At 40.6% G+C, this 14,023-nt stretch overlaps 1 protein-coding gene across 1 annotated transcript in view; it reads left to right on the top strand.

The window, feature by feature from the left end:
- CRHR1 (corticotropin releasing hormone receptor 1) overlaps nt 1-14,023 on the top strand; it is a 220,501-nt gene that overhangs the window by 200,202 nt on the left and 6,276 nt on the right. Inside the window, exons 8-10 of the mRNA XM_053718246.1 lie at nt 12,761-12,821; nt 13,146-13,218; nt 13,876-13,961. Of these exons, the coding sequence (XP_053574221.1) occupies nt 12,761-12,821; nt 13,146-13,218; nt 13,876-13,961 (220 nt within the window). The remainder of the gene's footprint in view (nt 1-12,760; nt 12,822-13,145; nt 13,219-13,875; nt 13,962-14,023) is intronic.

Here is a 14,023-nt window from a genome sequence, read left to right as displayed (position 1 = left end):
ATACTGGCATCATATGAAAACAGTGACGGATACTGGCATCATAGGAAAACAGTGCTGGATACTGGCATTACAGGAAAACAGTGCTGGATACAGGCATCACAGGAAAACAGTGCAGAATACTGGCATCACAGGAAAACAGTACTGGATACTGGCATCATATGAAAACCGTTCTGAATACTTGTATCATATGAAAACAGTGCTAGATAAAGGCATCACAGGAAAACAGTGCTGGATACTGGCATATGAAAACAGTACTGGATACAGGCATCACAGGAACAAAATGTTCAATACTGGCATTACATGAAAATGAAAACATATGAAAACATTACTGTATACTGGCATCATATGCAAACAGTGCAAGATTCTGGCATCACAGGAACACAGTGATGGATACTGGCATCACAGGAAAACAGTGCAGAATACTGGCATCGTATGAAAACAGTACTGGATACTGGCATCATATGAAAACAGTGTTGGATACTGGCAAAACAGGAACACAGTACTGGATACTGGCATCATATGAAAACAGTGTTGGATACTGGCAAAACAGGAACACAGAGCTGGATACTGGCATCTCAGGAAAACAGTACTATATACAGGCATCACAGGAACACTGTGCTGGATACTGGCATCACAGGAACACAATGCTGGATACTGGCATCACAGGAAAACAGTGCAGAATACTGGCATCATATGAAAATAGTGCAGAATACTGGCATCACAGGAACACAGTGCTGGATACTGACATCATATGAAAACAGTACTGGATACTGGCATCACAGAAACACAGTGCTGGATACTGGCATAATATAAAAACAGTGCTGGATACTGACATTACCGGAACACAGTGCTGGATACTGGCATCATGAAAACGGTGCTGGATACTGGCATAACAGGAACACAGTACGAAGGACTTCCGGTGAGCTGCAATCCAAGATGGCCAGGGATCCTTGAAGCTCCGTATAGCTTGAAGAGTAGAGTGGCTATATCTTTTGCCATCCGCATATCCCTTGGCATTGGCATACATAGATGCCCGGGAACTTCCCTGGATCAAGGTAAACCACCCCTTGGCCGCCGAGAAGCAAACTGGGTTCTCTGCCTTTCTGTCTTTGCACAGACCATCTTCAGCCATTAAATACTTCACCCTTAAGTCTAAGCGAATGAATTCAAAATAACTCTCACTTAACCCCTAATAGATGCCAGGTATGAGATACCCATACAAACGTTGTTGATTATTTATATCTGAGGATATAATTCTAATACATATTCAGGAAAAGTAGGCACATATCTCTCTACTATTGGTATTTAGTCGGTATCACACATGAAGAGTCCAATAAGATGTTACTGTATGTATTTTCACTATTATGTAACATGTGGCTAACACAACACAACTAGTGAATCTCTAATGAGACCCAAGGTCTTTTACCCTATCTCAGCGATATTAAGCTATTTCATGTAATTTTATATAATCAAATTGCCCGGAAGGATGGGTTCACTATGACTCTGCAGATTTCTACAAAGGTTATTTTCTTGAATAATAAATAGCAGCCTATGCCCAAGTGTAAGCGATTACTTATGTTTAGTTAGTGTATTTGAGTTGAAAAGTTTTATAATTTAAAAAAAAAAGAGAAAACCCCAACAGTGTAGACAATTAAAATACTCAGTGGGACATAATTAAGATCTGAATATCGTATATGACTATTATATGAGCATGGCGTTATTGAAATCGTAAATATCTTAATCTGTATCATGACAAATGTATTAATGTCTTTCTTTTTCTTCTACCCTGTGTGGTATGATAACATGTCTTATATATGTCTGCATTGTTGGATATAAATAAAAGTTTAAAAAAAAACAGGAACACAGTACTGGATACTGGCATCACAGGAACACAGTGCTGGATACTGGCATCACAGGAACACAGTGCTGGATACTGGCATCACAGGAACACAGTGCTGGATACTGGCATCTCAGGAAAACAGTTAAGAATACTGGCATAATATGAAAACAGTGATGGATACTGGCATAATATGAAAACAGTGCTGGATACTGGCATCACAGGAACACAGTACTGGATACTGGCATCACAGGAACACAGTACTAGATACTGACATCATATGAAAACAGTGATGGATACTGGCATCACAGGAACACAGTGCTGGATACTGGCATCTCAGGAAAAGAGTGCTGGATACAGGCATCTCAGGAAAACAGTGAAGAATACTGGCATAATATGAAAACAGTGATGGATACTGGCATAATATGAAAACAGTGCTGGATACTGGCATCACAGGAACACAGTACTGGATACTGGCATCACAGGAACACAGTACTGGATACTGGCATCATATGAAAACAGTGATGGATACTGGCATCACCGGAACACAGTGCTGGATACTGGCATCACAGGAACACAGTGCTGGATACTGGCATCTCAGGAAAACAGTGCTGGATACAGGCATCTCAGGAAAACAGTGAAGAATACTGGCATAATATGAAAACAGTGATGGATACTGGCATAATATGAAAACAGTGCTGGATACTGGCATCACAGGAACACAGTACTGGATACTGGCATCACAGGAACACAGTACTGGATACTGGCATCATATGAAAACAGTGATGGGTACTGGCATCACCGGAACACAGTGCTGGATACTGGCATCACCGGAACACAGTGCTGGATACTGATATCACAGGAACACAGTGCTGGATACTGGCATCATATGAAAACAGTACTGGATACTGGCATCACAGGAACACAGTGCTGAATACTGGCATCATATGAAAACAGTACTGGATACTGGCATCACAGGAACACAGTGCTGGATACTGGCATCATATGAAAACAGTGCAGGATACTGGCATCACAGGAACACAGTGCTGGATACTGGCATCATATGAAAACAGTACTGGATACTGGCATCATATGAAAACAGTACTGATACTGGCATCACAGGAAAACAGTGCTGGATACTGGTATAATATGAAAACAGTGATGGATACTGGCATCACAGGAACACAGTGCTGGATACTGGCATCATATGAAAACAGTACTGGATACTGGCATCACAGGAAAACAGTGCTGGATACTGGTATAATATGAAAACAGTGATGGATACTGGCATCACATGAACACAGTGCTGGATACTGGCATCATATGAAAACAGTACTGGATACTGGCATCACAGGAAAACAGTGAAGAATACTGGCATAATATGAAAACAGTGCTGGATACTGGCATCACAAAGAACACAGTACTGGATACTGGCATCACAAGAACACAGTACTGGATACTGGCATCATATGAAAATAGTGATGGATACTGGCATCACCGGAACACAGTGCTGGATACTGGCATCATATGAAAATAGTGATGGATACTGGCATCACAGGAACACAGTGCTGGATAGTGGCATCGCAGGAACACAGTGCTGGATACTGGCATAGTATGAAAACAGTGTTGGATATTGGTATCACAGGAACACAGTGCTGGATACTGGCATCATATGAAAACAGTGCTGGATACTGGTATCACAGGAACACAGTGCTGGATGCTAGCATCATATGAAAACAGTACTGGATACGGGCATCACAGGAACATAGTGCTGGATACTGGCATCATATGAAAACAGTACTGGATACTGGCATCACAGGAACACAGTGCTGGATACTGGCATCATATGAAAACAGTGCAGGATACTGGCATCACAGGAACACAGTGCTGGATACTGGCATCATATGAAAACAGTACTGGATACTGGCATCATATGAAAACAGTGCTGGATACTGGCATCACAGGAACACAGCGCTGGATACTGGCATCATGAAAACCGTGCTGGATACTGGCATAACAGGAACACAGTGCTGGATACTGGCATCATAGGAACACATTGCTGGATACAGGCATCACAGGAAAACAGTGAAGAATACTGGCATCATATGAAAACAGTGATGGATACTGGCATCATAGGAAAACAGTGCTGGATACTGGCACCTAGGAAAACAGTGCTGGATACTGGCATCATATGAAAACAGTGCAGAATACTGGCATCACAGGAAAACAGTACTGGATACTGGCATCATATGAAAACAGTGCAGAATACTGGCATCACAGGAAAACAGTACTGGATACTGGCATCATATGAAAACAGTGCAGAATACTGGTATCATATGAAAACTGTGCTGGATATAGGCATCACACAAATAAAATGCTTGATACTGGCATCACAGGAAAACGGTACTGGGTACTGGCATCATATGAAAACAGTGCAGAATACTAGTATCATATGAAAACTGTGCTGGATACAGGCATCACACAAATAAAATGCTTGATACTGGCATCACAGGAAAACAGTGCAGAATACTGGCATCATATGAAAACAGTGCTGGATACTGGCATAACAGGAACACAGTACTGGATACTGGCACCACAGGAATACAGAGCTGGATACTGATACATCATATGAAAACAGTACTGGATACTGGCATCATATGAAAACAGTGCTGGAAACAGGCATCACAGGAACACAGTGCTGGGTACTAGCATCATATGAAAACAGTGCTGGATACTGGCATCACAGGAAAACAGTGCAGAATACTTGCATCATATGAAAACAGTGACGGATACTGGTATCACAGAAATACAGTGCTTGATACTGGCATAATATGAAAACAGTGCTGGATACTGGCATCACAGGAACACAGTACTGGATACTGGCATCATATGGAAACAGTGCTGGATACCTACATCGCAGAAACACAGTGCTGGATACTGGCATAATATGAAAACAGTGCTGAAGACTGGCATCACTCGAACACAGTGCTGGATACTGGCATCACAGGAAAACAGTGCAGAATACTGGCATCTTATGAAAACTGTGATGGATACTGGCATCACTCGAACACAGTGCTGGATACTGGCATCACAGGAAAACGGTGCTGGATACTGGCATCATATGAAAACAATAATGGATACTGGCATCACTCGAATACAGTGCTGGACACTTACTGGCATCCCTAGAACACAGGACAGGAAACTAAAATCAAAGCCAAAACAATAGTCAAAGGATGGTCAAAAAGCAGGGTTAAAACCAAGTGAGCAGAAACAAAACAAATCCATCAATCAGAGACTATTTCCAAGCAAAAGGGGTCAGATAACAAAAATCATTCCTTTCAGGCAACACAACAAAAGGGTGTTCTAATGCTTCCGAACAATCTGGCAAAGGCACAAACAATGAGGGGCTCAATGTCAGGGCAGGGTGGGTCTGTCCAAACAGGATTAAATAGTATGGGATGATTGGTAAACTACCTACAGTTTGCAGGAAGGTGAAGCCAGAGAGCAAGCAGATGTAGACAGTAAGGCCTATAGTTATGAAGCCATCTACTTACCTGCATTCGCCGGCCCAATACGCTCGCCTAAGCTCGCCTACCATTGCCGCCTCGGACCTGAATACGTTCGCCAAAGTTATCAAAAAAGCTGTCAAGAAGCCGCGCACCAAGTACGGAGCGATGAGCAGCGGACTGTTGTTAACTGACAGTCATCGATCTCGCTGCTCATTGGCTTCTTCGCAGCTTTTTTGATAGCCTGTCACTAAGCACCCACACTAAACTACACTGTTTTACCCCCTAAACCGCCGCACCCTGAGCCCACCGCCACCTATATTAAAGTTATTAACCCCTTTCCTGCCCCCACTACACCACCGCAACCTACATTAAACTCATTAACCTCTAAACTGCCGCTCCCGGACCCCGCCAAAACTAAATTAAATGTTTAACCCCTAAACCGCTGCTCCCGGACCCGGCCGCCACCTATATTAAACGTATTAACCCCTAAACCTAAGTCTAACACTAACACCCCCCCTAACTTAAATATTATTTTAATAAATCTAAATAAAACTTCCTATTATTAAATAAATTATTCCTATTTAAAACTAAATACTTACCTGTAAAATAAACCCTAAGATAGCTACAATATAACTAATAATTATTACAAAGATCAAACAGAGAGAATGTATTCACAACATACACTACTGTTGTGAAAAAGCAAGGGATAACAAAGGCACACAGAATTTTGGTAAATACTCAAATTTATTAATTCCTATTTAAATCCCAAACCACATTTATGTGGATCACAGAAAATGACAAAGTCAATCATGCTTTGAAAGTGAGCAAATTTTAACTAAAACAGCAAAATTCAAAAACTAAATGTTACTAAAAGGCCAATAACCTCTAAGCATACGTATGCTAATTAACTAGGGGTGCAGCCTAACCTACTATCTATGACACAGACAGATATCTATAACATAGGCAGGTAACATATAGTAAGCAAAAAACGTAAGTAAATTAACATTGCGGTTACAAGTAAAACCATAAAAAAGACATTTTCATTTAATCCTAAACAGATCAGAATAAATGACCGGCAAATGTCTTAGTAAAGCATCTGGGATACAGACACTGGTGATTGCTGCTGAAAGTACAAGTTCAGTTATTTTACTTAGCTGCTGTATGTAGATCCATTATTCCAATTCAGAGGTAATGCAGCATTCAGAGCGTGTGATGTCACTTGCAGCCTAGGGTGTGGTTGTAAGCCTGCTGGCAATAGGTTCGATTGCAAGGGGTGTGTCCCAAAGGCCGAGAATCCGTCCACTGGATTGGTCAATTGCTCAGGTGAAAGAAACCAGGCTTCCACCGATGTTATGTAGCTAAGCACATACCAGGATGCACCTTGTACTCCGGAAAGTAAGTTAGAACAGCCACACACAAGAGAGCCAAAAGATTTCTCAGTAAAAGGGATCTCTTATCTTTAACCACCTCCAGGTGGATGTTGCACATTCAGTCCAGCGCAAATAAGGAAACCACAATCTCCAATCCTTAGCCGCTTTTCAAGCACACACGCTCTTTCTCAGCATGTAATGTCAGCATGAAGTCAGTTCCAAGACTAACAATAAACTTGTACCGCAATGCCTTTTCTTTGCTTTCTTTGAAAAATGCTTAGAAAAAGACAGGAGTTGGTCGACCTCACTCCTGGCTAGTATAGCACATAGGTGCCAAAATTACACAAAGTGCCAACGCACGTTTCACCCCTGCAGCAAGATTTGTGTCTAAGGGGTTCATCAGGGCATAATATTCCATACTGGATATCCTCTATTAATGGACCTACCTGTGAGTCCACAGGTGATCTACTTGCTAAACACCTGCTATTTTCTTAAAGCTGTATACAGCAAGGAGCCCTATTTTAATAATACTTGTGTTCATAGTTAAAAAGTGCCAAATATAGAAGCTTTGTTATTATTTATTAAATAGAGAAACTCAATTCCTAAGCTTTTCTAAACAAAGCTAAAAACGGCCTTTTAATGATCACTTCCAAATAACGGCGCACACTCTATCAGCATAATACTTAGAGAAAACTGGCAAATTCCAGCTTTTCATTTAAGCCTGTTGGATATCTCGTTCCTAGTTTAGTAACATTTAGTTTTTGAATTTTGCTGTTTTAGTTAAAATGTGCTCACTTTCAAAGCATGATTGACTTTGTCATTTTCTGTGATCCACATAAATGTGGTTTGGGATTTAAATAGGAATTAATAAATTTGAGTATTTACCAAAATTCTGTGTGCCTTTGTTATCCCTTGCTTTTTCACAACAGTAGTGTATGTTGTGAATACATTCTCTCTGTTTGATCTTTGTAATATTCATTTTCAAGGGTGGCACCAGAGAATAATTATTCTTTTTTTGGTTTAGCAGTATTATCTACTCTCTCATACACTTTTTTCATTGATAACTAATAATTATATTGTAGCTATTTTAGGATTTATTTATTTTTTACAGGCAACTTTTTATTTATTTTAACCAGGTACAATAGTTATTAACTATTTAATAACTACCTAGCTAAATTACTTACAAAATTACTTGTAAAATAAATCCTAACCTAAGTTACAATTAAACCTAACATTACACTATCATTAAATAAATTAAATAAATTACCTACAATTACCTAAAATTAAATTAAATAAACTAAACTATAGCACAAAACCCCCCACTAATTTACAGAACATAAAAAAGAATTACAAGAATTTTAAACTAATTACACCTAATCTAAGCCCCCTAATAAAATAATAAAGCCCCCCAAAATAAAAAAATGCCCTACCCTATTCTAAATTACAAAGTAACCAGCTCTTTTACCAGCCCTTAAAAGGGCTTTTGTGGGGTATTGCCCCAAAGTAATCAGCTCTTTTACCTGTAAAAAAAAAAATACAACCCCCCAACATTAAAACCCACCACCCTCATACCCCTACTCTAACCCACACAAACCCCCCTTAAAAAAAACTAACACTAACAGCCTGAAGATCACCCTACCTGGAGCCGTCTTCACCCAACCGGGACGAAATCTTCATCCAAGGTGCACAGAGGAGGTCCTCCATCCAGCAGAAGTCTTCATCCAGGCGGCGTCTTCAATCTTCATCCATCCGGAGTGGAGCCATCTTCAAAGGAGCTGACGCGGAGCCATCCTCTTCAACCGACGAATGAACGACGAATGAAGGTTCATTTAAGGGACGTCATCCAAGATGACGTCCCTCGAATTCCGATTGGCTGATAGGATTCTATCAGCCAATCGGAATTAAGGTAGGAAAAATCTGATTGGCTGATTGAATCAGCCAATCGGATTGAGCTCACTTTCTATTGGCTGATCAGAACAGCCAATAGAATGTGAGCTCAATCCGATTGGCTCCCCTCCGGATGGATGAAGATTGAAGACGCCGCCTGGATGAAGACTTCTGCTGGATGGAGGACCTCTTCTGCGCCACTTGGATGAAGATTTCGGCCAGGTTGGGTGAAGACGGCTCCAGGTAGGGTGATCTTCAGGGGGTTAGTGTTAGGTTTTTTTAAGGGGGGGTTTGGGTGGGTTAGAGTAGGGGTATTAACTATTTAATAGCTATTGTACATAGTTGAAATAAATACAAAGTTGTCTGTAAAATAAAAATAAATCCTAAAATAGCTACAATATAATTATAAGTTATATTGTAGCTATCTTAGGGTTTATTTTACAGGTAAGTATTTAGTTTTAAATAGGATTAATTTAGTTAATACGAGTAATATTATTTAGATTTATTAAAATAATATTTAAGTTAGGGGGGGTTAGGGTTAGTGTTAGACTTAGGTTTAGGGGTTAATAATTTTAATATAGGTGGCGGCGGTATAGGGGGGGCAGGATAGGGGTTAATAACTTTAATAAAGGTGGCGGCGGGGTCCGTGAGCGGCGGTTTAGGGGTTAAACAATTTATTTCGTTGCGGCGGGGTCCGGGATCCGCAGGATAGGGGTTAATAAGTTTATGTAGGTGGCAGCAGTATAGGGGGTGGCAGATTAGGGGTTAATATGTATAATGTAGGTGGCGGCGGGGTCCGGGAGCGGCGGTTTAGGGGTTAACATTTTTATTATAGTTGCCGCGGGGTCGGGGAGTGGCAGTTTAGGGGTTAACATGTTTATTATAGTTGTGGCGGGGTCCGGGAGCGGCGGTTTAGGGGTTAACATGTTTATTATAGTTGCGGCAGGGTCCGGGAGCGGCGGTTTAGGGGGTAATAAATTTATTTAGTTGCGGCGGTTTAGCGTGGGGCAGGTTAGGGGTGTTTAGACTCTGGGTACATGTTAGGGTGTTAGGTGCAGACATCTCCCATATCCATTAGCCAATCGGATTGAGCTTGCATTCTATTGGCTGATCAGAACAGCCAATAGAATGCGAGCTCAATCCGATTGGCTGATTGGATCAGCCAATTGGATTGAACTTCAATCTGATTGGCTGATTCAATCAGCCAATCAGATTTTTCCTACCTTAATTCCGATTGGCAGATAAAATCCTATCAGCCAATCGGAATTCGAGGGACGCCATCTTGAATGACGTCCCTTAAAGGAACCTTCATTCGTCGTTCAGTCGTCAGTTGAAGAGGATGGCTCAACACGTGGGCTCCTTTGAAGATGGCTCCGCTCCGCTACGGATGGATGAAGACTGAAGACGCCGCCAGGATGAAGACTTCTGCTGGATGGAGGACCTCTTCTGCGCCACTTGGATGAAGATTTCGTCCCGGTTGGGTGAAGACGGCTCAAGGTAGGGTGATCTTCAGGGGGTTAGTGTTTTTTTAAGGGGGGTTTGGGTGGGTTAGAGTAGGGGTATGTGGGTGGTGGGTTTTAATGTTGGGGGGTTATATTTTTTTTTACAGGTAAAAGAGCTGATTACTTTGGGGCAATGCCCCGCAAAAAGCCCTTTTAAGGGCTGGTAAAAGAGCTGGTTACTTTGTAATTTAGAATAGGGTAGGGCATTTTTTTATTTTGGGGGGCTTTATTATTTTATTAGGGGGCTTAGATTAGGTGTAATTAGTTTAAACTTCTTGTAATTTTTTTTTATTTTCTGTAATTTAATGTTTGTTTGTTTTTGTACTATAGTTTATTTAATTTAATTTAATTTTAGAGAATTGTAGGTAATTTATTTAATTTATTTAATGATATTGTAGTGTTAAGTTTAATTGTAACTTAAGTTATGATTTATTTTACAGGTAACTTTGTAAGTATTTTAGCTAGGTAGCTATTAAATAGTTATTAACTATTTAATAGCTATTGTACCTGGTTAAAATAAATACAAAGTTGTCTGTAAAATAAAAATAAATCCTAAAATAGCTACAATATAATTATAAGTTATATTGTAGCTATCTTAGGGTTTATTTTACAGGTAAGTATTTAGTTTTAGGTAATAATGTAGGTGGCGGCGGGGTCCAGGAGCGGCGGTTTAGGGGTTAACATGTTTATTATAGTTGCGGCGGGGTCCGGGAGCGGCAGTTTAGGGGTTAACATGTTTATTATAGTTGTGGCGGGGTCCTGGAGCGGCAGTTTAGGGGTTAACATGTTTATTATAGTTGCGGCGGGGTCCGGGAGCGGCGGTTTAGGGGGTAATAAATTTATTTAGTTGCGCCTGTGTAGGGTGGGGCAGATTAGGGGTGTTTAGACTCGGGGTGCATGTTAGGGTGTTAGGTGCAGACATCTCCCATAGGAATCAATGGGATATCGGGCCGCAGCGAACATAAGCTTTCGCTATGGTCAGACTCCCATTGATTCCTATGGGATCCGCCGCCTCCAGGGCGGCGGATTGAAATCCAGGTACGCTGGCCCGGAATAGTGGCGAGCGTACCTGCTAGTAGTTTGATAACTACCAAAAGTAGTCAGATTGTGCCAAACTTGCATTCGGAACATCTGTAGTGATGTAACCATCGATCTGTGTCGGACTGAGTCCGGCGGATCGTAGGTTACGTCACTATATTCTATTATTCTACCGGGCAGTAAGGTTTGATAACTCTGGCTAATCAACCTCGCCACAAATACGCTGCGGAATTCCAGCATATTTGCGGTTGACAGCTTGATAACTAGAGGCCTAAGTCTCCAGAATACAATCTGAGCCAGAGCCCTTCAGTGGCTAAGAGGAAAGCCCCAGTACTACAAGCCAAGAGAACTGCAATAAATCCCAGCATGGACATCATGAGTCACATTTAACCAATGTTAATGTCTCAAATGAGCCACAGAATTTTAAAGTCAGCATTTTAGATAGACTGGTGTTAGAAATACCTCTTCCCTCCAACCATATACAAAAAAGGTTGCTGGAGAAAGACATTATTATAAATGGTAATTATAGTTAACTAGGCGATAAGCCTGCCCAAAGGGCAGTCTATGTTTAAAAAATACAAACCCCCAAGCTAAAGTTACAAAAAATAAAAAAAAGTAAAATTACAGAAAAAATAAACAAAGCTATCCAAAATTAAAAATGTAAACCTAAACTAATACCCCTATAAAAATAAAAAAATCCCCCTGAAAATAAAAACACCCCCTAATCTAATACTAAACTACCAATAGCCCTTAAAAGGGCCTTTTGTAGGGCATTGCCGTAAGTTAAATAGCTATTTTACTTACAAAAATGACCAATTACCCCCTAACAGTAAAACCCCCAACCCACCAAACCCCCAAAATAAAAAAACCTAACACTAATAAAAAACTAAATTACCCATTGCCCCTAAAGGGGCATTTGTATGTGCATTGCCCTTAAAATGGCATTCAGTTCTTTTTAAAGCCCAAAGAAACCCTAACCTAAAAAAAAAAAACCACACCAAACATTAAAGAAAAAAAGCCTAAAACTAAGCCCCAAATAGGTACTCACTGTTCCTGAAGTCCAGTGGAGAAGGTTTTCTTCCAGATGAAGATAGAAGATGATGGATCCGCCTGGAACGAAGGCGGCACGGAGCAGAGGTGTGGAGCTGTCTTCCCCGATGTGTGGATCCTCAGCGGTGGTCCTCAACAGTGGTGGTCCTCAATGGCGGTGGTCCTCGTGTCGGTGGTCCTTTGCAGCGGCAGTCCTCCGCAGCGTGGAGGCTTCGGGTTTGCCTACGCTGCATCCAAGTGGATTCTTTTGACATTCGTGCAGCCAACATTCCTTTGAGGATGCGTGTACAACTGGCGACAGACCCATTACAAACACGATTATAGTATAGCTAGTAAACAGTAACAACCCTTACATAGGGCTAGATCTAATACACCCCGTTATAATGGAGACACTATGAAAAATGTAGACACCAGCTTTTTTTACATAATTATAGTTTCTTATTATTAGTGACAGATCATACTAGACCTGCTATTATTTAGAGACAGCATGCTTTATGTAACTGTAACCCCTTCTGGATATGTGTGTGCTTTCTTGTAAGTAATTCCCATGTGCTTTAATCTCTACAGGTATCCCCCTTCCAATCATCGTGGCATGGGCATTTGGGAAACTGTACTACGACAATGAGAAGTAAGGATATGGGGTTGGAGAGGGCAATGTGTATTTGTACTATAAAAAATTATTGAAATTGAGAGAGTTTAGAGAAATAAGGGGAAGATGGACTAAATCCATGTCACAGAAGAGCAATGCAATAAGAAGGATAAAGTAGAGCTGAAGAAGATACAATCATAGTGTTGAATAAATGCAAATAACAGTGAAAGGGAAAAAGAGATAGGAATGGATTTTGAAGGGGAAGATAGATGATTATTTCATAAGTGATAGAGGAGGAGGGTGACACAGAAACATTTTTGTCATGTTAGGCATTAAGACTAAAAAATCCATAATTTCCCTCAGGTGCTGGTTTGGAAAGAAAGCTGGAGTTTACACAGACTTCATCTACCAAGGACCTGTCATAATTGTACTTCTGGTAAGAACTAACTATGATGATTTATGTGTCTCACACATCTATCTGTAACTGCTCCTCAGTGTGTCACATAATGATCACTGTCACTGGGTTTTTTTTTTGTGTCACCACTCCTGATCTTCAGTATGTAACACATATTTCTATCACTACTCCCCATTATGCACCCAATTATCTAAACTCTGTCAGCATGGTGAGAAATATCACCCAAATCCTCACATGGGCAGCCCTCACTGAGCTTACGGCTTAATGCAAATTAACATTTTGCTGTAGGATTTTAATACAAATGTTGATGAATATTATTAATACAATAAAGTGTTTTTATATGTAATTTGATAACGATTTTTACAGTGTACATTCAATACTCTTCTGTAATATATACTGTATGTGTATGCCTCTCCTTACTTACCGAAATGTAGGTTATGTCGCTTTGCATGATACAAACCTATCATGGTAAAATTGCATTTAGAGAATCCAAAGAAGGACCATCTGGCATGTTGCATGAGCGGCGACTTTAGAGAGTCAGGCCATATGTCACATTACTGCTTCTAGTCCTTAGTGTGTCACATACATCTCCATCTCTGCTACTTGTGTTGCATAGAGGGATAACTTCTAAAGTCTTTTGCAAAAGTAACTAAAATATCTGTTTTTACTCTATTTCAGATAAACTTTATATTTTTATTTAACATTGTGAGGATATTGATGACAAAGCTCCGTGCCTCCACTACGTCAGAGACTATCCAGTACAGGTAAGAGAACACCGATATCTTGTATCACATATGCAGGCCCTTCTTTTCCTCATGCTTCTCCT

The sequence above is a fragment of the Bombina bombina genome, chromosome 1, assembly GCF_027579735.1.
Source record: "Bombina bombina isolate aBomBom1 chromosome 1, aBomBom1.pri, whole genome shotgun sequence".
NCBI classification, from domain to species: domain Eukaryota; kingdom Metazoa; phylum Chordata; class Amphibia; order Anura; family Bombinatoridae; genus Bombina; species Bombina bombina.
Note: the sequence above shows the minus strand (reverse complement) of the source record. Positions and strands in the feature narration are given on the sequence as shown.